Source organism: Triturus cristatus, chromosome 3_1 (genome assembly GCF_964204655.1).
Source record: "Triturus cristatus chromosome 3_1, aTriCri1.1, whole genome shotgun sequence".
NCBI classification, from domain to species: Eukaryota; Metazoa; Chordata; class Amphibia; order Caudata; family Salamandridae; genus Triturus; species Triturus cristatus.
In genome coordinates this window covers 817512040-817536346 of record NC_140583.1, presented here as the reverse complement: position 1 = coordinate 817536346, position 24307 = coordinate 817512040, and the positions used below count along the sequence as shown (strand labels likewise).

General features: G+C 45.7%; 1 protein-coding gene across 1 annotated transcript in view; it reads right to left on the bottom strand.

The window, feature by feature from the left end:
* SPATC1L (spermatogenesis and centriole associated 1 like) overlaps window positions 1-24307 on the bottom strand; it is a 105662-nt gene that overhangs the window by 42859 nt on the left and 38496 nt on the right. Inside the window, exon 2 of the mRNA XM_085646405.1 lies at window positions 18747-19112. Coding sequence (XP_085502531.1) covers window positions 18747-18774 — 28 coding nt within the window. The 5' untranslated portion in view covers window positions 18775-19112. The remainder of the gene's footprint in view (window positions 1-18746; window positions 19113-24307) is intronic.

The window sequence follows — 24307 nt, the reverse complement described above, 5'->3', positions numbered from 1 at the left end:
TGGGTATTGCCTTATCACCCAATACGCCACTCCGGGCGTTCTTCACATTTGCAATGATAAACGATAAATGTCAACCCTTCAGGTTTGATACTTCTCACACCTGTAAGGCCTTTAGCACTGTTATGCCTTTCGTTTGCCAGCAATCACAAGTTTCAGCAAATTACAAGTTTCTACGTGCCTGGAATAACACGCTCGCGTGTGGGTAACTCCCGGTGGCTGCTCTGGGAGGGATTACCCTTCTATGCTAGTACGTGACTCTAAGGTATTTGGTTGTAAGTGACACGCGGGGCAGACGCCACTGCGCGGTCGTTATCTTGATCCGGGGAAGAATTCCCCAGCCGGGGCTTTCCAGAAGGAATCAACAGATACTACCTCCCGCAAGAATCCTGGCATGGATTCCGCTAACGGGAGCGCTGAGTATCACCAAAAAGATCGCCGCTTCCACTGCGAAGCACTGCCACACTGGAGCACAAAAGACAACGAGATATGGTGCTACAGCACCCTTACCGGACCTTCGGCAGCGAGTGCTCCTCAGCGTCTGGAGTAACCGGCAATTACACGGAGTGTTCAGTCCCGGAAATACCTTCCTCTCGCGTCGCTCTGATGTCATCGACGTGTCTCTGCCGGGGCTCATGGGAAGTGTAGTCCGGAAGCCTGTCGGGACGGGAATCTCCTGCGGTGCCTCTTCAGTGTCTTCCGCTGTCGTTCCTGACAGCGGCATACCTGCAGTGTGCGCCGTGGGCCCTGTGGCTACTGCCTTAGATCTAGTGAGGAACACTCTTTCCCGCAGAGCCAATGCCCAGGGAGAAAGAGGGATGGTGTGGCTGAGGCTGAGGTGTGCCACAATAAACAACTGCTGAAGCCGGGAGTGATACCGATACACGTCGCGCACTAAACAGAGGTAGAAGAGCCAGCGCACACAGTGTCCTTCAATAAGTGAGTGGGCGATTGAGGTGCGCAGAACCCATGGATTTCTACAGAGGGCATACAACAGTGGTTATGAACTCACAGTGAGGAGCCGCGATTTGGGTGGTGAAACAGGTCAGGACCCCCTGGGTGATAGTCCAGAACACGATTCCAAGTGGGGCCTATACTTACTGGAAGAAACAGAACTCGACTGCAGCGCTGACCCTCTACAGACAGACCCACTGGGAGAGAACAGATCGAAACTGAGATGGGAGAGGCCTAAAGCGCCCCAAATCGAGTGGATCACGGGCAAGGGAATTGACGGTGACACAGGGCCCTCAGATGAAGCCCACGCGACAACCTGGGACGCAGACTAACAAAATGGACAAGTTCGCTGTCCCGAAGTCAATGGCAGCTGCCCCGGAACAGCGATCGGAGGACACGCCGGAACACTCCCTGAGTGCAATAATGGCAGCGATTGCAGATCTGACAGGTACGATAGAACCCAAACTAGATGCCATAACTGTGGATGTGAATCTCCTGTGGGCCGATTTTCACAAAATGGCAGACAAAGTCGCTGCCATTGAAACAGAGGTGGTGCAGCTACAGACTACCACGAAACACCTTGAAGAGCAAGTTCAGTCCCTTACGAAGCAGCAAGAGCCGATGACGGCTAAGCTAGAAGACCAGGAACGGCGGGCCCGAAGGAATAATATCAGAGTGGTGGGGGTCCTGGTAGGTATGGCGGGAGCGAGTGTTGAACTGTTTCTAGAAGATTTAATACTCAATCACTTGAAGCCTCCACGCCTCTCCACCTACTTTACTATAGAGTGTGCATGTAGGGCGCCCATTCCCAAGCCAAAGCCTGGAGCCCCACCCAGAACAATTATAGCATGGCTCCTTAACTATCGTGACCAAGACGCTATCCTGCAGACAGCGCAGGCACACGGGGATTTACACCATGAGAATGCAGTGAAACGCTTCTTCACGGATTTCACGCTGCAAGTCCAATGGCAAAGAAGAACATTTGTGGGAGTCAAAACAGAATTGAGCAGCAAAGAGATTAAATACTTAATGCTATTTCCAGAGAAGTTAAGAGTGGTTGCCAAGGGTAAAACGTGGTACTGTAGCACTGCTGAGGAAACCTTGGAATGGCTGGAAGGTTGGTACATGGTTGGCCGCAACTCTCCGCTTCTGATAAATAATTATTGAAGTTTTGATAAAAGAAAAAATAGATTGCCAAGAAAATTCATTGTTTCTTGTGCTTAAATAAACAAGAGATTGATCCCTCTATTCCGATTTTCTTTATATATATTAGATGTGTCTATGCCCAGGTATGGGAGGGTCATTTGGGTATGCCCCATAGTGTTCTATTGATAGTTTGTTACACTTTGTTAAGTGTGAGGGTGACTTTCAAGTCTGAATCCTGAGCTATTCAGGTTTGTAGATATAACGTATTGTAGAACCAGATGCGGATATTCTTTGTAGTACGTCAGTGAAAATTTATGTTTTCGTTTTGATTTGTTGGAGGTTATTTTGATTTGTATCATCCAGTGTGTAGGAAGGATATTTGTTTTAGTTATTGTATTATGGAACCACATATGGTCAGTTATTCTGAAGAAGAAATTAATAGATTGAAACAAATCCCCTCCTTATTAGGGGGTGAGTCTACAGGTGATAGGATTGTCAATTCAGATAAAGGAGAAAGATTAATTCAATTAAAAAAGAAAAATACAAGGACACAGTTACATGCACAGGTGCTACTCGAATATTTAAAAACTAACACTATTCCAGTGGGCCTGCAAGTGAAGAATGTCCCAGTGATATTTATAAATGATAAACCTTACCTAGTAGATTTTAGTGGTATAGGGACTAAGTGCTCACGAGATTGGATTGTGCTATCGATTAATACTGCACTACGTATTAGTGAAGAGGAGTTAAAAGAAATAAAAAGATTGGAGGAAGAAATTGTGAGTGATTTAACTATTACAGATGCTAAGGCACGTTTGGATAGTATTAATAAAACGTTGGTTGAGTTCAAAACACATACGGTAAATTTAAAAACATCTAAATTAAGTAGGGATATAAAAAATTATAGACACGAACAAGTATATCCTTACTTGAAAGAACATTTCTTCAAAAACAATAATCCTAGCACATTAAATTTACCATATAAAGGGAGGTCACGTACTAGGTTTGTGACCTTCCCTGATTCGTCTTCTGACTCAGACCAGGGAACAGGGGCATATTATCAACCTTACCAGCCCTTTTACCAATACCCAAACGCTCCCCAACCTTTTTTAGACAGAGGCGCCCGCAGGGGGAGAGCATTCAGAGGGGGATGGAGGACACCAATGCACCAACCAGTATCAGAACAAAATTTCTTCCGAACACGCCAACGAGTGTACAGACGGTAGACTCTAATGAAGGCAGTATCAACTACTCTTCCAATGACTCCAAAAATCTAATGATACCTATTTACAATCTATCTAAACATACCTTGACACCTTGGGAAATGAGAGTCTTAGAAAAGGGATTATCGTTTGTACCATAGTCCTACAAAATCCGGTAGACACTAAGACTGAAGTACTACAATTTCTACGTAAAATTAGACTGAAAGTATTTTTCGCACAGCAAAACGAAACACAGGAATATAATGTGAGTGGATTGAAGAACAAATCCTCCTTTTGCCCAGAGAGTGAGATGATTCCAGAAGAGATTTTATTGTTTGAAAATCAGATATTAAGGGAAATAGACAGTTTAAATAGTAAACATCTAACATTTAAATCCAATTTCTCTAAATTTGAACAAATGGCATTGAGAAACCTAACAGATAACCCCCTGACAGTTATAAAACCAGCTGATAAGGGAGGAGGAATTGTTGTGTGGGATGCTGAGGATTACGATAGAGAAGTGTATAGACAATTGAACAACTCTATACATTACCGTAAAGTTTCTGACAACCCATCCGGGACATTGAAAGCCAAAATTCTGTACTTAACAACTAAAGCTTTGGAAAGTGGGTACTTATGTAAAAGAGAGTATGAATACCTTAACTTGACGAAACAAAAAGTACCACTGATTTATGTACTTCCGAAAGTACATAAAAATGTTATTAATCCCCCCGGCCATCCCATCATTTCTTCATGTGGATCGATACTCGAACCACTAGCCAGACATACTGATCTATGAGGAGTCCACAGATTGGGTTGACTAAGAAATTAGTTATTTGGCGCATATAATAAATCAAGAGAGAGGATCAATACCTCTCGCGCCAAGAGGATTACCTCTGAATGTATTACTGTGAATAAGAAGTGTACATATGAGTATTAATAGTTAGGGGAATTTATATGTGATATATATTGTTGTACATATAAGATGTATATATGTTGTATGAAGTTGTATATACGGGTTGTTGTGTAATGAATTTTTTGTGATTGTTTTGGATATATTACGTGTAAAGTACTCTGATGTTCACCAAGAGATATCCGCTTCTGATAAATAATTATTGAAGTTTTGATAAAAGAAAAAATTGATTGCCAAGAAAATTCATTGTTTCTTGTGCTTAAATAAACAAGAGATTGATCCCTCTATTCCGATTTTCTTTATATATATTAGATCTGGAGCTGCTTGCAGCATGGGTGAGGGGAGACCCGGTGGCCTCTGGAATCGTTGGTGGTGGACAGTGTGAAGAGAAAATATCCCTATATGCTGACTATGTTCTTTTATGTGCAACTAGGCCTCATTTTACAATTAGCAGACTCCTACAATTTTTTCACTTATTTGGTGGGGATTCAAGTTATCAAATTAATTGGGATAAGTCTCTCATGTTCATGCTCTCCGATGGCCTTTCGCCCGCTCTTCCTGGGGAGATAAAGCTTCAACTGAAAGATAGCTTCGAATATTTGGGTATTACTATTGCCAAAACTGAAACAGGATTTATAGAAAATAATTTGATGCCCCAACTGGAATGCCCGAGACGAGATGTGGAGCATTGGAGGACACTGCTGATCTCCCTGATGGGGAGAGCGGTTCTGTTCAAAATGATGTCATTGCTGCGTCTGGTATACGTCCTCAAGAACACCCTGTACAAGATATCTGACAGATTCTTCAGGGAAGTGGATAGTGAGTTGGGGAAAATACAGTGGGATGGGGGAGGTGCAAGAATAGCATTGGTCAAACTCCAGCGAGGCGTATATGAGGGTGGCCTGGCTGTACCAGACCTTAGGAAATACTATTGGGCATAAAGACTGGATCTTTGGGGATAAAAACGACCCGGCATTCTGAGTAGGCCACTTCGCGATGGGCCCCAGAGGCTATCCAGGTGCACTGTATCATCAACAAGCTGGAAAACACATGCCCTCAAATACGACGACTGTGCTGGACACATGGAAAGGGGACAATAATTTCCTCCGGTGGGATAATAAACTGACAGAACGTACCCCGCTATGGGATAGTGATATGCTGGTGGAGGTCGGCAAGTTACAGGGCTTCAGTAACTGGAAACTGCTGAGTATAGCCTATCCAAGAGACGTATGGAGGGGCCCAGCGATAATCTCGTTCATAGATCTACAGAAGAAGTTCCAGCTAGCGGAAGCAGAAAGATATAGATATATGCAGTTGGGGCATGCACTCCGTAGGCATATCGAAGGTGGGAACGCATTCAGGAATATAGTCCCTTGGAAGACCGACTCTTATTAGCCCCAATCCCAGAAAAGACATTATCCCTGACATATAGGTAGATCGTTAACAATTGACTTGATCCCCTGGGGTGCTGCGGGAGGCCTGGGAGACTGACATAAGCCTATTGGAAGATGATGATTGGGTAGAGGCCATACAAAGCCAAAGAGAAGTAGCAGTCAGAGCAAGATTCAGGCTAGTACAGTTGAGAATTCTCCACAGGTCCTACTCTACGAGTACACTCATGCACAAACTTGGGTGCATCCCCACTGATAGCTGCATGAGGGGCTGCGACCGAAGGGGTACCTTCTTTCACATAATTTGGGAGTGTCCAGTCATACAACAATATTGGGGGAAGGTAATACCTGTGATGTCAGAGGTCCTGGGGCAAGAAATTCCTATAGATGCCAGATGGCACATAATATGTGTAACGGGGGAACAGATATGGCCGAAATACCAGAAAATTTGGCTAATGCTGGCGGCAATGGTGGCTGAGAGAAACATTGCCAGGGCATGGGGAGCCGCCCTTCCAACAAAGCTGGATCAGTGGAAGGCCGACCTAGATGGTGTTGTGCTGCAGAAAAAGTAGTATATGAGAGTAGGGGCTGCCCTAAGAAATGGGAGAAAATATGGCACCAATTGTAGACATATAGGGGTCTGTAAGGTCGGGAGGAGAAGAGAGGGAGGATAGTGAGCTCGAAACCAGATAGCAAAAGTGTTATAACAATAAGAGAGATCAGAGATGTAAGATGTACCAATGGACCAATGGACCAAGAAACTGGAAACGTATGCTTTGATGTCTATATTATCAATTGTACGTGTATATTGTACTGTATACTGCAAACAATGCATGCCTAATAAAAAGATTTGTTAAAAAAAAGCAAGGAAGGGAATAACAGAACTCTTGTTCTTAAGATAGTTTAAATCCTCCCTTTGACTAGTTTCCATGGCACATTTCCTGAGGGTGCATTTTTTTCGACTGATATGTAAAACTTACCTACCTCTGGGCGTAAATCAGGGACACTGAGGTGCCCTGGCATTACTGACACAGGATTACTCTTGCAATAGAATGTTGACAATACCTCAGGGAAGATTAGGACCAATAGCTTTTCAGTCTGAAGCTCATTTGTAATCTAAAATAAAAGTGCAGGGCTCTTGCATTAGCCAGGGCACTTCAGGCAACGGTACCTAGCTCCCTCCTTATAGCTTGAATCATCGTACTTTTGGGAAGGTTGAGGAGCAGTTTCAAGATACACTCTTCTAGGTTTTCCTATGGGACACGTATATCCATTGCTAAGATCTCAGCCTCGTAAACAGCCTGAGGTATAAATTTACCCTGGATCACCTTACTTAATGGGTCAAAAGTTAACGGCCAAATCGATAGTCAAAGCTTTTCTGGCCCTTCACTTCGGCTGATATTACCAATTTACAAGAGGCAATATGTTTTTCCCAGAGCAGATCATCTGAAAAAATCCTCCCCAGTTACTTATATTATCAGACCTGCTCCAGCCGTACATTCCCTAGAAACCAAGTGAAGGGCCTTTTCCTTTTTGAAAAGAACAATGTCTATGTTTTATTAACATTAATAGTCAATTTATCTTCCAGCTATTGGGAGTTCATAGCATTGAGTTTTCTTTGAAGCACAATATGCACAAGATTCATCACTACGAGATCATCTGCATACAGTAGGCAGCTGGTATGCCCCCCTCCCAGTCTTCGGTGAGAAACTATGAGTAGCACTTAGCATCTGAGGAAAGTCCGCAATGAACAGAGTGAATAGCAAAGAGGCTAATACGCACCCCTGGTGCAGACCATTCTCTTTTTTAGACAAAGGCGCCCGCAGGGGGAGAGGATTCAGAGGGGGATGGAGGACACCAATGCACCAACCAGTACCAGAACAAAATTTCTTCCGAACACGCCAACGAGTGTACAGACGGTAGACTCTAATGAAGGCAGTATCAACTACTCTTCCAATGACTCCAAAAATCTGATGATACCTATTTACAATCTATCTAAACATACCTTGACACCTTGGGAAATGAGAGTCTTAGAAAAAGGATTATCGTTTGTACCCATAGTCCTACAAAATCCGGTAGACACTAAGACTGAAGTACTGCAATTTCTACGTAAAATTAGACTGAAAGTATTTTTCGCACAGCAAAACGAAACACAGGAATATAATGTGAGTGGATTGAAGAACAAATCCTCCTTTTGCCCAGAGAGTGAGATGATTCCAGAAGAGATTTTATTGTTTGAAAATCAGATATTAAGGGAAATAGACAGTTTAAATAGTAAAGAGAAGAGAGGCCAGGCTTCTTTCACATTTTTGGGATTGCCTGCAACTACAGCATTATTGGGAGAGAATACGGCAATTTATTAACTTGAAGGCTGATAGGGCACTTCCCACTAGTCCGGCGGTGTGCTTGGTAATCCTGCTACAGAGTTCTAAGGCTGTGAAGGTAACCACCATATTTATTGATTTGGCTTTAGCCATAGCTCGAAGGCAGTTATCCGTTGATTTGAAAAATTCTGGGGGTCCGACATCAGAAACTGTGAAACAACACTCAATATGCTTCAGCTGTTGTTAAAATGGATTTAATGCCAGTCTGACTTCTTACAAGCCTGGGATGCGATCGCAGTGGCTTGCCCCATGCTGGGTGATGATTGCCTTGTGGTGCCTTGTAGTACCTACAACCTACACAGGAAGATGAAGATTGATGCCAGATACACTTTAATGATGTATAGCATACACTACTGGCCTATGGGGGATGGATAGCCCTAGAAGCATACTTAGATTGATGCTGGCTTATCCCCCCACACATTTCTGTATAGTATTTACTAGTTCTAGTCGATCAATATACTCTATAAGCTTTCATAGTTCAGTTATTTGGAGTGGAACCACTGTTGAATTTTGCAAGTGGATGTGGGGATAGCGCCAAGTACTGAAGCTCGTGCTTATATTTTGAGAACAAGATCTGCTTGTAGGCGCGTCAATTATGATTCAATGACTATTGATCACATTGCTCTATCCCTTCTGTAATGATGGTATACCTTTATAAGACATGTCTTAGTGAACATGGTTCAATATCATATATGTTATGCAACTGTTAACATAAAAGAATAAAAATTGTGTTTAAAAAAAAAAAAGAATACTCGTATGCATCTGTATCCCCAACTCCCTCATCCACAAGCTGGGCAGACAGGGCTGTGAACCCTCTTTACCACCTGCTCCTCATTACTCATTGCTCCTCACTAGCCATCCAATACACATTCTCCTTCATTCCTCGCTCTGCATCCCTCATCCCTCACACCTCATACCTCACGCCTCATACCTCATCCCTCCCTAATAATCATTCATTCTCCATACCTCACTCCTCATTTTTATCCCTTACTCCACAAATCTCTGAGGTCCTAAAATGTCCACTACCCACAACCTGTTCATTTTATGAAATCCTCATCCTTCCCTCCTCCCCCTTCGCCCTTCATCCCTAGGCCCTCACAGTGCAGCGGAGGGTTTACTGGTCCATTCACTACATTTAGAAGAAAGTGAATGTGTGATCCACTTTAGGAACAAAGTGAAGGGAGGTTCTAGAGCAGAGCATTTCAACAAGAAGGTTTTAATCCGATTGAAGGTGTTTTTACAGAATGTTATGTGTTTTTCATCTCTTGATTCGTCGGTGCTAGACTTTGTATCTCTTTTTTAAATGATGTCCTGCAATCATTAAAACCTAATAAATGATGTTAAGCAGGCCTCTCACTTTGGTTAATATGCAGGTAATTTCCAGCACCAGAAGCCTTTTCTCAAGTTTTGGGATCTGAACCATCATAAATGAGGAGTAAAGATGGGGAAAAAGAATTATAACTGAAGGATGAAGAGTGAGGAACGAAGCATGATGACGAGTAATGAGCGATGAATGAGGGATAGGAGTGAGGAATGACCGGGTAAGGGTGAGGTAGGAGGAATGAGGCTAAAGAGTAAAGGATGAGGAATAAGAGATCAGAAATGAAAACTGAGCAAGGAGGCCTGCAGGATGAGTCACAAGGATGACGAATGTGAGACGACCCATTAGAAGTCAACAATGGTGAGTGGTGAGGGATGGGAGTGAGCAAAAAGGAGTGAGGAGGGAAGACAGAGGAATGAGGGATAATGAATGAAAAATAAGGAGGGAATGATGAAGAGTGAGGTGTGATGTATGATGAGGATGAGGAATTAACAGTCTGATATGAGGAATGAGAAACGAGGTGTAGGATGAGGGATCAGAAGTGAAGAGTGAGACATGAAGGATGTGCTGGTGATGTAGTTATGGATGCTGTACAGAGTCGTGCTTCGTTCGCTGCCATCACCAAGAGATAATACTCCTTCTTCTGATACCACTCACTTTACCACAATCTATTTACGCTACCCGCGTGTCTATTGGCTCAAATTCCACCAGAATCAATCCACAGCACCAAGTAGGTACAAACTCCTACGCTTTGACTCTATTCTAATGTTCAGAACCTTTGTGAACTGACCTCGCCTGGTGGTTGTTTCTCCTGGACCCTTCTGCATCTCTGCACGCCATGCTACACCTCGCCGGACCCGCTGCGCGGGTCCCGCTTCGTTGAGGAAACCTGCAAGTGGGGGTCCCGGACTTTGTGCTGTCATCTGGAGGTCTGTTGGGGCTTGCTGAGGGACAGTAGCAGGGCTGCGAGCGGAGCTGCAGGGACTCCGTTTCCCAGGAGTCCCTGCCTGGCCAACCTGCTACACCTGGCCCGCTCTCCCTGCTTGCCACGCCCCCGCGCACTCAGTGGGATTTAAGCTCCTCTTTTCCTCTGCCCGGCGGGAACCTTTGTGAACTGACCTCGCCTGGTGGTTGTTTCTCCTGGACCCTTCTGCAGCTCTGCACGCCATGCTACACCGCGCCGGACGCGCTGCGCGGGTCCCGCTTCGTTGAGGAAACCTGCAAGTGGGGGTCCCAGACTTTGTGCTGTAATCTGGAGGTCTGTTGGGGCTTGCTGAGGGACAGTAGCAGGGCTGCGAACGGAGCTGCAGGGACTCCGTTTCCCAGGAGTCCCTGCCTGGCCAACCTGCTACACCTGGCCCGCTCTCCCTGCTTGCCACGCCCCCCGCGTGTGTTTAGCAGTACCAGTCACCCACTGCGCGGGAGCATCCCGGGAGAAGCCCGGGACAAGGGCGGGACCGTCTGTGGCCGTCCTGCGCTGGCCAAGGCTGGGCTGGGCCTCACCCCTGACATCAAGGTCCTCACTGGGCTCCTTGGCGCTTGTTCCCTCGCCTGTATGTAACCCCGGCCCCCTGTTAACTATCTCCCCCCCACTAGAGCATTCACGGGTTGCATCTCTGAGGGCTAGTGTAGATAGGCTGGAGAGCCTGGCTGCCATATCCATATCTACTCCTACTGATGGTATCAGTTCCGACTTACGGCCCTGCGAGTTTATTGTCCCTACACCCTGCCCCATTACTCTTATTACTCGAAACAGTATCTCCGAGCCACCTGACTTGCCTCCGTCGGCCTCTAAGAGTTCAGCTCAAACCAAAAGGAAAAGGATTGCTAGCCCGAGGAAAGGCAGCTTTCCAAAACTCTATAAGAGACCGAGGAAGCAGGGTATCAGGGCAGGTGGAACTAAAGCGGGTGCGGGCGAGGAGCTGGGCACGAAAAACCCCGGGAGGGGTAAGGGGGGAGAGCATTCTGGCAATATAGTGGAGAAAACATGTGTAGATTTAACATCAGACTGCCTTGTAGCTCCATCTAATGATCCTCTTACAATTGTACTAATAGAGGAACTAATGATATCACTGCTGTCCCCGGTTGTAGAGAGAGTTAAAGGGTTGGGAGAAAGGCTGGATAGGTTTGAGCAGGCAACTCTGGACAATTGTTTTTCTCTAAAATCCCTCATTAAATTGCATTCCAGAATCAGGGAGGATGGACAGGGAGGGGAAACTGGCGCTCGGGTGATTCCCGCATCCCCACAGGCCACTCCTACTGCTTCTAATACGGCACGTACCGTAAATGTGATGGCAGTGGAAAATGCCCCTGCTGTCCATATTGCGGTTCCTTTAGGTAGTGCTAGTCAAGCAGGGCTGGCTGCTCCAGTTGTCTTAGCACAACTGAATGTACCCAAGCCTCGTACTGCCCCGGTCAAGAAGCCTACTCGGGCTGAGTTACCCGGTAGGAAGGGTCCTGTAAAACCGAAGGGAACTGCGAATGGCAATGGCGCTGAACAAGCCCATCCGAGTAGAAATAGTATTAATCTCCCAAAAGCGTCCCAGCTAGAAGCACCGCCCCCCAAAGCGGCCCTAAAAATTCCACCTGTGAATTTGCCCCCAGAGTGCCACCCGTATGTCGTTATACTCACAAACGTACCCTGTCTGAAGGATGATCACTATGAATCCCATCAGGCACTAAAAAACAAAACCCTGCACTGGTTAAAGATTAACAGACCTCTACCTAGGGATCTAGATGGGCTGATCCTAGGAGTGAGAAGGGTAGAGTGGGTAGGTTATGGACATAAGCACCTAGATGGAGACTGTGTGGTGGTAAATTTCAAAGACAGTAGGGTTGCCCAAACGATCTGCAACCAGAAGCATGGTACTGGGGAAGCTGGCATCGGTGTGGTAGATTTAACCTATTTCTACCCAAGGCCTGTAGCAAACTATAATGGTACTCATTTAAGTGGGGGCTGGTGTAACAATTTTTCTTACTTTGAGAACCCTTTCTCCCCCCCATTCTACCAACCAGTAGCCTGGCCTGGATATCATGGGAGGTTGCCTGGATATTGAACCGATACCTGTCCTGGGGTGGCCACCGGGTTCCTAAGTCTAGGTTACGCCCCTGAGTCATACGAGTTGGGTAAAAGTAATACCATCCCTCCTTCACCACCAGATGAAGCCACCCACCTAGCGCAGGTTATTGACCTGCCTGTAGGGAGCCAATGTGGGGCCAGTGGACTAGGGCTAATAGATCAGACGGAGGGGACACCTAGCCCCGAGCCCTGCAGGGAGCCGGCTGCGGCGGATCCAGACCTTAGGATTTTGAGCTGGAACGTTGCGAGCATCTCGAGGAAGCTGGGCCTACCTGACTGGAATGCCCTTGTGGAGGGTTACTCGATTTGCATTTTCCAAGAAACATGGTGTAGGGAGCCCTGCCACAAGGTAGGTTATTCATCTTATTTTGTTCCCGCTGTAACCCCCTCTTCAGGGAAGGGACGCCCCTCGGGAGGTCTTCTCATATGGGTTGCTGTCTCACTTGATTGTCAGGTGGTTCAGCATCGCATCAACTCACCCCATCTTCTTAACATCTCAATAAAGGGTGCACGGGGTGGCCTGATTTTGGACATCTTTAATATCTATGCTAGAGGCACGAAGGGAGATTTACAATCTACCATAATAGCTTTATTAGAAGGCTTGCTTAGGCAGCGTCCCAACAAATCTCGCGTCCTGGTGGCGGGAGACCTGAATTGTACGTTTGAGCCCTTGGGCCTGGACGATATATTGGGTATTGATGAGGAGGACTCCAGGAGAGGGATTCCTGCCCTAGCCTTGCCCCCCATTAGGAGGTGGACCCAAGTGGCGGTACAGATGAATTCCCTAAACTTGGAACTTGACCTTAGGGCTGTCAATGGGAGGACAAAGTCTGATTCAGCAGGAGCCCATACCTATAACAGGCCGAACCACATGTCAAGAATAGATTATATTCTTCTTGACGCCAGTTCATGGAGTATCCTGAGGGATATGGAGGTTGTACCGACAACTGAGAGTGATCACAATCTCCTCTCACTTGCCCTCTCTCCCCAGTGGCTTAATGATCAGGGGGGAACTCTATCCTGCATAGCACCAAACACCCACGAAGTATACCCATCTAACTGCGGCAGACGATTGAAGTGGGCTAAGTTCACTATGGCAGAAGAGAAAGTGGCAGCTATAGGGGTGCTCCTAGCTGCAGCACAGTGTAAGCTGGACTCGCTGACCCATTTGCCTGAGGAAGTCACTATGACTTTTTGCAACTTAACCAGGGCCCTGAGCAATCTCTTCATTGTCCCAAGCATGGCTCCCTGCGCTGGTAATAGGAAGAAGCCGCCTAAAGTGCAGGGATGGTTTACCAAAAAATGCAGGGAAAAGAACAAAGTATTGGTAGGTGCTGTTAAAGCTAAATCTCAAGCTGCAATTAGGCTCGCAAGGAAGGACTACTCCCAGACTATAAAAGTAGCAAAAAGAGAGTGGGAGGAAAAGTTCTGGGCGGACCTTCTGGAGGCAAGTTTGGGCAGGGATGCTAGGGGATTTTGGAGTCTGGTAAGATCTAGGGACAGGCCTGTCAGCACTTTGCTGACGTGCAACATCCCAGCCCAGAACTGGTTCAACCATTTCCTGTCCCTCTATACTCCTCCTGAGGGGATTTTTATCGACTCCTTTCCTCTGGCCGACTACACAAGGGACAGTGAGGGTGATGCTTTTATCGCCAGAGAAGCGGAGGTCGTAATCAAGTCCCTGGTACCCCTAAAAGCTGCTGGGCCTGATGGGATACCCGGTGATTTGCTACGTGCCAAGCCTAAGGAATGGGGGAAGCTGGTTTCCGCCCTACTTAACGCTATTTTGGGGGGGGGCCCTGTACCTGAATCATGGAAGGGGGCGGAGGTTGTCCCTATATTTAAGAAGGGATGTCGAGACAACCCCGCCAACTATCGGCCCATAAGCCTTATTGACTCATCCCAAAAGGTGGTAGGGAAGTTGATTCTGGGGAGGGTGCTCCAATGGCTGGATGACAACAACATTCTGTCAGATCTCCAGGCTGGATTCCGCTCTGGAACTGGGACCACTGAGCAGGCCTTCAGATTGGCCCTCCTGTATTGGAAGGTGGTCATGCTGGGCAAGGGCAGTCTTTACTTGGCCTTTATTGACCTTAAGACTGCCTTTGACCTGGTACTTACGGAGGAACTGTGGAGGGTCTTGCAGGGCCTGGGGTTGCCCCCTTAAATCCTATCGCTCCTGATGAAATTACACGCAGGCAATTATGCGCAGGTGCGATGGGGTATGAATGGGGAGAAAACTGACAGGATTCCAGTGAGGAGGGGTGTCCGCCAGGGATGTGTGCTAGCTCCCACCCTATTCTCCCTTTATGTGAATGGGGTGGTTGAGTATCTGCTAAAAGAACCCGCAGACGCACCTTCCCTGGCGGGCAAACGGATTCCAACACTGCTCTTTGCAGATGATACCCTCCTCATTTCAAAGACCCCCCAGGGCCTTCAAAAACTTTTAAACCGCTTCCAGGAGTTTTGTTCCCTTAGGGGGTTGGTGATCATTGTCGACAAGACCAAATTCTTGATCATGAATCCTCCTAAGAAACTAGGGCGTCCCCCGGCCTTGAACTCTGTTCCTTTAGAAAGGGTATCAGAGTTTGACTACTTGGGAATCCGCCTTAGCGATTCACTGAACTGGACCCCGCACATCCATAAGATGCTCCTCACCCACAAAAGGGTGGGTGGTGTTTTGCTTAGGAAACAACGTTCTTCCACAACTAAACCTATCGCCCCAGTTGTGGAGATTTATAAAGCCAGAGGGGTTAGTGCTGCTTTATACGGGGCGGAGTTGTGGGGTACATGTAACCTGGAAGTACTAGAAAAATCTGAGAGCAAATTTCTGAAAGACCTGATGGCTCTCCCTTTGAGCACGCCCACAGTTCCTGTGCTGTTGGATCTAGGCTGCAGATCGATTGCAGACCAAGCACGACTTTGTCCCTTGCTCCTGTGGGCCCGGTTGTGGAGGGTGCCCGAATTATTCTCTTACTCTGAGGCACTGTCCGAGGTTATGGCAATGGGGGGCTGGCATAGGATCAAATGGTTAAGGGACGTTAAATGCCTCTTAGGGGAGCTGGGTCTTGGTGAAGCTTGGGTCACTCGATCTGCCCCACCTAAAGCCACGATAAAGAAATTGTATTGGGAATGGGTCTCCTATAAGCTCACTGTCGATCCACGTCATTGCAATTCCACCGCAGCCTTTTTGAGGATTCAAGACGTGGTGGCCTATGAACCATATCTCGACATGATTCGCATTCTCTTTGACCGGGCCTAGTACTTTAAGTTTAGAGTGGGGACTTTACCTGTAGGCGACCTAACAGCCCGGTGGAAATCATCCCTCCAGTCCTCCCCCTTCTGTGCCCTTTGTCCCACGCGGGTCGAGACGGTGGCACATGTTCTTTTTGAATGCCCAGATTATTGTACACCTAGGAGGCGCTGGCTCAAACCACTGTGTAGACTTTTAGGTACTCGCCAGCACATTGTGGCCCTACGTATCTTATTGTCCGACACATCCACCTTGGTGGTTTGTGGGGTGTCAAAATTTCTAAAGTGGTCTTGGTTGATTCGTGTAAAAAGGCTGTCAGTCTCAATTTAATTCTATTCTTAACTGTATTTTATTGGATCATGTCACTGTTTTTATTTCTCTTTTGTATATATTGTAATAACTGTGACTATTTTTACTTGTTGTAAAGCTTTTATGATATTCATATATCGAAATAAAGCCTATCAATCAATCAATCAATCAATGTTCATACAAAAATTGAGTATCAGTTGTCTTCCATCCAGTGGCCACTTCATCTCATGGTGTTTCTTTATTCTTTTCTACAACGCACAATTATTCATGTTATTCTGTCCACATTTTCCAAGGTCCAGAAAGGCTATAGATGCACATGGCTCCTGCAACATGCATGTTCACTCTTCTTGGGTAACTCTCTTTCTTACGGACTACAGCATGTCTTCTTCCATCTCATACTGCTGGAACACTTTCTCTGCTGACTAGTGCCCACCTTGTCAGAATCGTGGCTTTGCTAACATCTGGGAAGATGAAGGTCTGTGACATGTCATTTAAAGGTTTTCTCTTTTCCTGTCTATGTGTTCCTTGAGTTTGAGATAAGTTGCTCTTGACCTCTTCCTGATGTGAATCTCCAAGTTGCTTCTTGATTGAAGCATTGTTTTCTTTGGGCCTCTCGTCCGCTCTTGTCAAGGCAATGCGAGGCCGGGACTCTCAGTGAAACATGCTTCTTGATTGTATGTACCCTAGTATTCTGGAGCAGGCTCCTCAAATGTTGTTTCAGCTCTCTGCAGCAACCCTTCATTCCATACAGGGTGCATCAACCCAGAGAACAACATTTATGAATCATATCCCAAATCTTCCATTAACATTGGAATGGGCAAATGAATATTGATGTCCTCTTGGAGCACTGATCACATTGTGGAGAAGCTTTCAGAAAGATGATTGATAGTATTCTAAAGTTTCGTGGCCACAGATCTCAATCTTCCTCCAAATACCACAGCAATCTGCAGACTCCCTCCCACTCTGACCCCTCTATCATTCTAACGTATCTTTGCACTGATCCCTGGCCTCTTCTGTTCATCATATGAATTGTGTCGCACAAATACCATTCCTGCCGCCATTTGCAAATATAAGGGATTCTGAAATGTTCCTCTCGGTTGCATTAATTAGAGAGTAGGGCTTGATTAAAGGATGGATGAATGTACCCACAGTGAGAACCCGGTATCTCACCTATACCCAGTATGAATTTGAAACATCACATGCTGAAAATGCACATGCAAACACAGGCCTCATTGCGAGTCTGGAGGGCAGCCCACCCACAAGCCAGAAGGGCGGGAGCATTAGTCTCCTCTCCTTTGGTAGAGGACCACCCACCGGATTTAGAGATCCCAGCCAGGTGGGTGTGGATCTCCGAGTTTTGATGGAAGCAACTGCTGTTGTGGCTCCATTCAAGCCACGGAACCTTTGCGATGTTTGATGCGTCCACTTGGCAAAGTTTGTGTTTTCTGAAAACAAAAAATAATGCCCCGGATGCGCAGGAATATTTGTCCCTGTACATGGGACCATTGTGTGTTCTCCACCCACGTGTTTAATGCATGGTCCTGGAAATGGAAAATGAGTGATGATTGTCCCCCTAAATAAATTGAAGTTAAGTACCACTGCGACTACATGAGCAGTATGGTCATATAGTAGTGGTCACACTATCACTATGTTCTTTGCACATACAGTTTTAAAACAATGTGTGATGGCTTTTAACTATATCAAATGTAAATGTCCCTGTATAACGTGGAATAGAACACTAAACAATAATCTTGAGCTCTGTAACACCTTGCAGTCTCTCTATCATTACAAACCTTTAAAAAACACAGACATAGCAAAGGAGATGGGCTGGAGAATTTCAATGTACTCTTCTAGACAAGTACTAAGGGCCTCATTTATATTTGACTGAATGTGAATATCCGCCAAAAAGGTGGCAAAGCCAAAGTAAGAAATACTATTTCAAAGGCACTCTATATACGGTGGACAGGGCATCCGCAATGTTTTGCGGTGATCTACCAAACTCTAAATTAATATTAAATCTTAGAAACTGAAGTACTGTGTTGAACAGATCACTATTTGCGCACATTCTAACTAGTGATTCTGATGGAGGACAGGTGTCGAAGATACCTGATAAAAGCAGAACCTGCTTCTGCAAGAAAGACTTCTCATAATATGTTGCTCGGACCAACGACATCGTAAAGTGGATGCATCATGACCTTCCTTAAATACTTTTGTAAACCCTCACCCACCAGGGTTACCCCTTGGTGGCATGCTTCATCATTGGGTCCATCCCGTTCCACTGCAACCTACGGATTACGAGGGAGCACTTTGAGTGACTATGCAATGACAAACAAATATGCGGTCTCCATTGGCTCCCAAATAGGTACCCGGGCAGAGTAGAAGTCTTGACAAGAGTGTGACTACTGACTTCACTCTCCACCGGAAGAACCATGAAGCAATAGCTGAAACGTATTATTAACTCGATAAATGATCGTAAGGCAGGTGGTATAAATATATACACCTTTTATTAGCATGCTATGTCCCAGCACGCCCGTTCCGCAGCGGAATGGGATGGACCCAATGACGAACCATGCCACTGAGGGGTAACCCTGGTGGGTGAGGGTTTTACGAAAAACTTTGTTTTGTCCTAGGAAAGGGTTAGACTCTTCAGAATTGCTGGGTGCTTGTTTTGTGTTATAAATCTGTTTTGGAGGACGCACTCAGCTCATTCCTTTCACTCCCTCTTTATTTTGTGTCACTTCCTTAAATACTAACACAGCCATTCTAGGGATTCGGGTCCCATGGACTCAGAACTTACCGCTCAGAAAATAGATAGGGGAGCTCATGTTCTGGCCCACCAGGGGTAAACAGGGATCTGAGAACCAGACTCTCTTTGCCTTGCATTTTTCCTCTGTATCTGACAGTGGCTTTTCTGTTGAGCCGTCGCCTGCCTCTCCTGAACCTTGGCTGAGTTTCTGATCAGGAGAATGAAGCGAGAAGAGTCCAGAGCCGACAACAGTCTGAGGGACACACCTCAAGTTCTGAAGAACATTTTCCCTGCAGTTAGCACCATGATTTGAAGAAAGTAAAATTTTCAGTGAAGGGCTAGGTGAAGATTCTTGACCCTCCAGGAGCTTGCTCAGCCTTCGGCGCTGTAGTGGGCTGTAATTAAGGCATCGTAAGGCTGTGAAACAGAAAAACAACACAAAAAAGTCACTAACAGGACTCCAATAGGAGAAAAAGCATATAGACACGAGTGCAAAGGAACCAAAGACTGGAATTCAAGGGCAGCAATCAGAGCAGAGGTAGCTGCGAAAAACTGAAGGAATTCAGGGAGGACCCTCTATTACTTCCAGCAACTGATGAGGACCAACAAGGCCACATTATGTCTGTGGTTGTGGTGTATTGGTGAAGTGGCCCTGTGGTTCTGTCTTGACTGTCCACCTTGGGGCAGGCCAAGGCTGCTTTGTGTATGGTTGCCACATGTTTGGAGTGGCACAGGGACCAAAATATAAATGGCCTCAAATGTGGCCCAGAGTAAACACCAGTGGCTGAGATTAATAAAAGTATTTCACACACCATCTTGTGATTTTTCTTTTTTATAACCCACATTAAGATATAACTCCCAGAGAGCATAATCAGGATTATAAATGATCTCTGGTCCAATCAAGTACAAATTCCAAACCAACTAGAAGGCATTCTGCTCAGAGCATGCTATATAAAAAATATGTCGTTACTTATATTGCTATATTTTCACGCTGCACAGCACAAGGCCAGTTGGTTCACCCAAATTATAGCAGGAAATGTGCACTTGACGCAACATCTATTCCCTGATCTAGGAGACGCTAATGCGTGCCCACGTAGAGGATGACTCTGAAGAGAGCACCAACCCGAGGTGACAAAACAGTTGTAATGATCTTTCCAATGAAGAATAAAGTGCACTCCATAGCAGCACCCAGATGGCCCAGAGGGCAGTTCGCTTCGAGTTGGCAAGAGAGTTAAAATAGGTCTTAAAATGTTCTTATGTTTATCTCAAGTTTAATTTATTGCGTTTAGATGTTTGAGTGCTTGACATTGATGTATTGTAGTTATTGTAATGATATTTTGTGTGAATGGGTGAGTGAATCATCAGTGCAGCAGGAGTAGGTGCACCGGGCCCCACTGGCCTGACACGGCCACTGAACCCTGGTTGTTGGTGTATTTTGCAATTAAAACAGCAGGCACGTGTCCATTTTATTCATTGCACTAGAGCCCATGACACTGGCTACGCCACTGAAAGCCGACACTATTGATCGTACCGAGGTGCATGGCTGGTACTGCTGCAATTCAAGAATGCGGATTGAAGACACGAGTTTTAAAGGAATATGATAAAACATACAGGATACAATGTGGGTTGCCCAGATGGGTCGTTGAAGGGAAAGACTGAGGGGTATATTTAGAAGGAGGCTGCGCCACTGGAAGATCACTTTTTCTGACGTTCTGGTGGCGCAATGCGCTGGCCCATGTTTACATAGTGGCATTAAGCCACTTTTTCTGGCTTAACGCCGCTTTGTAAATATGGTACCCTTTCACACCGTTTTCTGCGTGAAAGGGGCATGGAGTGGGTGTTGCTGTGGACGTTCCACTGCAAAACCCATTGCATTTAGACACTGCCCTAGATTTACAAGGATCTGTAAATCTGAGGCTTCGACAAAAACGAATGCCACTAAAAAGCAGGCGTTAGAGTGGCGCAACAAGGAGAAATGTTTTTCTTCCTCCTCGTTTTTGCTTTTTCTATGTGTGATGCATTCTGCAGCACACGAAGAAAGAGCAACACGCCAATAATGATTGTTTCTGGCAGGAATGTGTGCCTTTTCTGCACAAAAAAAAATCATTACATAATGGCAATTTGCGACTTGTATGTGTGCTGCAGAATGCAGCGCACATTTAAGTAGCAAATCACCATTATTGATTGTTTATGTGCAGGAAGGTGTCCCTTGCTGCACATAAACAATCATCCCTGTAAGTCAGGCACCCGTGCAACATGGCACAAGGATGTCTGTGTTGGCGCTAGACAGCTGTTTTTACCGTTATCACAAGGGAAAATACAGGGTGCGCCGTATTTTTGTAAATACGGTGCATTCCTGTGGGTTTTTTTTTAAATGACGCAGCGCTGCTAAATTTGCCGCCGCGCCGCGCTGTGCCATTCCCTTGTAAATATGACCCCGAGAGTGCAGCCATGTCAGACTGTGGAGCATGACTTTTTGTGAACGAATAAATGAAAAAGAGAAAGAAGCACCGGCTTTCAATACAATCATGTCATTTGAGTCTAAAAAATACATGTGTAGCGTTGTTGCTAATTTCGTTGTACAGTATGAAAGTGCTCGAGTGCGAGGGCTCCTTTTTGGGGATGTTTGTTAATACCAATTGAAAGAATCAACCGTTTTCACTGGAGACCTTGTGGCGCCAACACCAATTGTATCTAGAGTTGACTGGCGGCTGAAGTTACCACCCTGCTTTGGGGCTGAAGTGGAAGCAGCGCTTCAAAGGAGGACTTCGGCTGAAAGAAGAGGTGAGAGGGTGTGTAGACAGCTCAGTTGTAAAATACAGATGTGAGGTAGTTGAAGAAACAAAAATAGTCTGAATGTCGGCAAGACAAAGGCTCCTGCAAAGGATGGAGTGTGAGAGCACCATTTAGAGGCGCTTATGCGTTATGTGTAATTATGCAGGATCTGAAGTAACAGGTTGTAAAAGGAAGATTGTTTTTTGATTGTTGCTATAGTGTATAAAAGAAAACCTTAATTAAAACCATAAACATTTACAGATCAAATAAGGGCTGCGTAGACTAAGGGCTTTTATGGACAAAAATGTATCATTGAGGCCAATGTGGAAGGCCTTTCTGAACATGCACCTCCAACGCCTGATGCTGTAAAACCTAGTTGATTATGCAAACGTGCAGAGGTGTTGGTGCAAACCGTGCTGTTAAGTGTAAGGATAAATGGTCATGGAGGTCTGGTGCTACTGACCCTGCAATTCCCTTATGTTCTTGCTGCTTGGGAGTCCTGTTGGGCGCACACCTCCAACATCTTATGTTATTGCATCCGTGCTTCCAAGCTGGAATGTATAAGTGTTAGCGCAAACCGCACTGTTAAGTGCAAAGATACAGTTATAATGCTCTGGTGCCGGCGGGGCATACCGTATCACTCCCTTTTCCAGACTAGAGTGTAGAAATGTATGAAGATCGCCCTATAAGGTGTGGGTAGTCGCAAACATTTCCCTGGGGGGCTGCAAAGTACTGTCTGTGGCATGCCCAAGGGCCGCGCTGATGAAAGCAATGCGAGGGTCATAGTGGTGAAAGGTGGATATAGGGGAACGCAAAGCAGATGGATGGTGTGGACAACAAACCAAGCCTTCATGTGACTTCTGTCCTCCACCAATGCTCTATTCTCATGAACCAAGCATTAGAAGCAAAGCATTAATTTCTAATGTAAAACATGAGAGGGAAAGAGATAGTCATCTGATGGCTGGATTGCAAAATGTGAAACCAGAAAACCTGGGATCAGTCCTGGCTTCTATACCTGACGAAATTGTGTGATCCTAGGCAATTAGCTAATTTCACTTTGCCTCCTATTTCTTCATTACCACATATTTGAAAGCCAATAAAATATACTAGTTCAGGATGTGTGCTGTACAAAAGCTTCTCTTGTATTTTATTTAATAAACTATAATATTGTTTCAATTATATAACAACCAAGCCTACACACAAGGTGCACCTGACAAATGACTTGCCTCTTGGTTCACTAATGGCATTGTTTTCAGAATAGGGGCGGCATGAATATTTCCAAGACCATGATTGAGAACTATCACTGCTAATAAATGCCTCCCAATGCAGTGATATTATCTGATCTACTAAGATGATACGCTCATGAAGTTTGCAGAAAGTTTATCGTGTTTTTACATGTTTAATGAAGGATGTCTTTAAGGCTAAAGGTGTTCCTGAAGATAAGCTGGCTAGAACATTTCCTTTCCTTCTTTAAATTACTTTAGTTAACTTGCAAATAAATATGCCTGTTTATTTCACAGCTTAGTGAGTGTTCCTGCTGTTCAAGTTAACAGCAGCCAGTGTTGCTGTTCACCACGGGGCTGCACTTAAAGGTCAGGAGGGCCGCATGCGGCCCCCAGGACTTACTTTGAGTATCCCTGCTCTAAGAGTACAGATTAAGAGTTGTGGTTAACCTGTGCTGTTAGCTTAATTAGGAGTTATGCTGGATACTGGGTGAGCTTTAGCTGTCAGCAGCCTGTTTGCTTTTAACGTGAATTTTATAAAGGATGCAATTACTTGGGGGCATTGCCCTTCAGGCAGAAAAGTAATGCATAACAGCAGGATCTAATGCTATGTTGGTTGAAAATATTCTGCGGCAACAACGTGCATTCTTATAAACTACCCTTCACGCCCAAATACCAGCCCCACTTACCTTACCTCATCCTCTCCCATCCTGCCTCTTTCTGGGCCTGCCCATTCAGGACACCTAGACCGCGTATATGTAAATGTAAATGTAAATGTGCAGATATTTATATAGCGCAAATCACCAACCGGTCTCTAAGCGCTTGCTTAGGGAACCCGTCCTGGTATTCCCCTGTGAGATAACCCAGCAGGGCATCCACAAGGTGAAAGCCAGGCATCCCGCCGCGAGGGGCCATTGTGGAGATTAAGCAAGCTATTGCCCAGAGTCGCAGAGTGTGAGCCCATGAGTCGAGTATGCACTGGAGCGAGAATTATCGAGTCCATGGACAATTTATGGACTCAAGACCCAGCCGAGCCGGGAATTGAACCCTGGTCACGGGCTGACCTCTGCTTCCAGGTCTGCCTACTCTAACCAGTGAGCCACACTTCTCCACGCCTATATGCCTATAACCACGCACATGCGTGGTTAAGGCATATGCGTAGTTAAGGCAAGAGTGATTTACTTGCGTAGTTCGGGCAAGCAAGGCTGAGGCCACTTTGTTCCGACAGTTTCCCTTGAGCGACAATGATTAACCACAATTGTATATTAACGTTGATTTCTTCTGACCGTGACTGTAATCTAGGGACCATCTGGCTGATGGATCCATCTGCAGTGCTGGATGTGACGTCCTGTACTTATTTGTCAGCCGCAGGAGCAACTTTATGTCCCATTCTTGGCCTTGAGGGAACAGCAATTTCCCCTGTCCCTCATTTCCTGACCACCTGAACGTTCTAGCACTGGGAGAGACCTGGGACCTCTTGACGCCCTCAAGGGATGATTTCAGTACTGGTTTTGGTTTGTCACTTTTTTTGGTTATGTGGGTGGAAGGGTGTCAAGGTTCATCTTGATTGGGAAGCTGGATTGGGTGGGGGTTCAATGGGGTATTTGCTGTTTT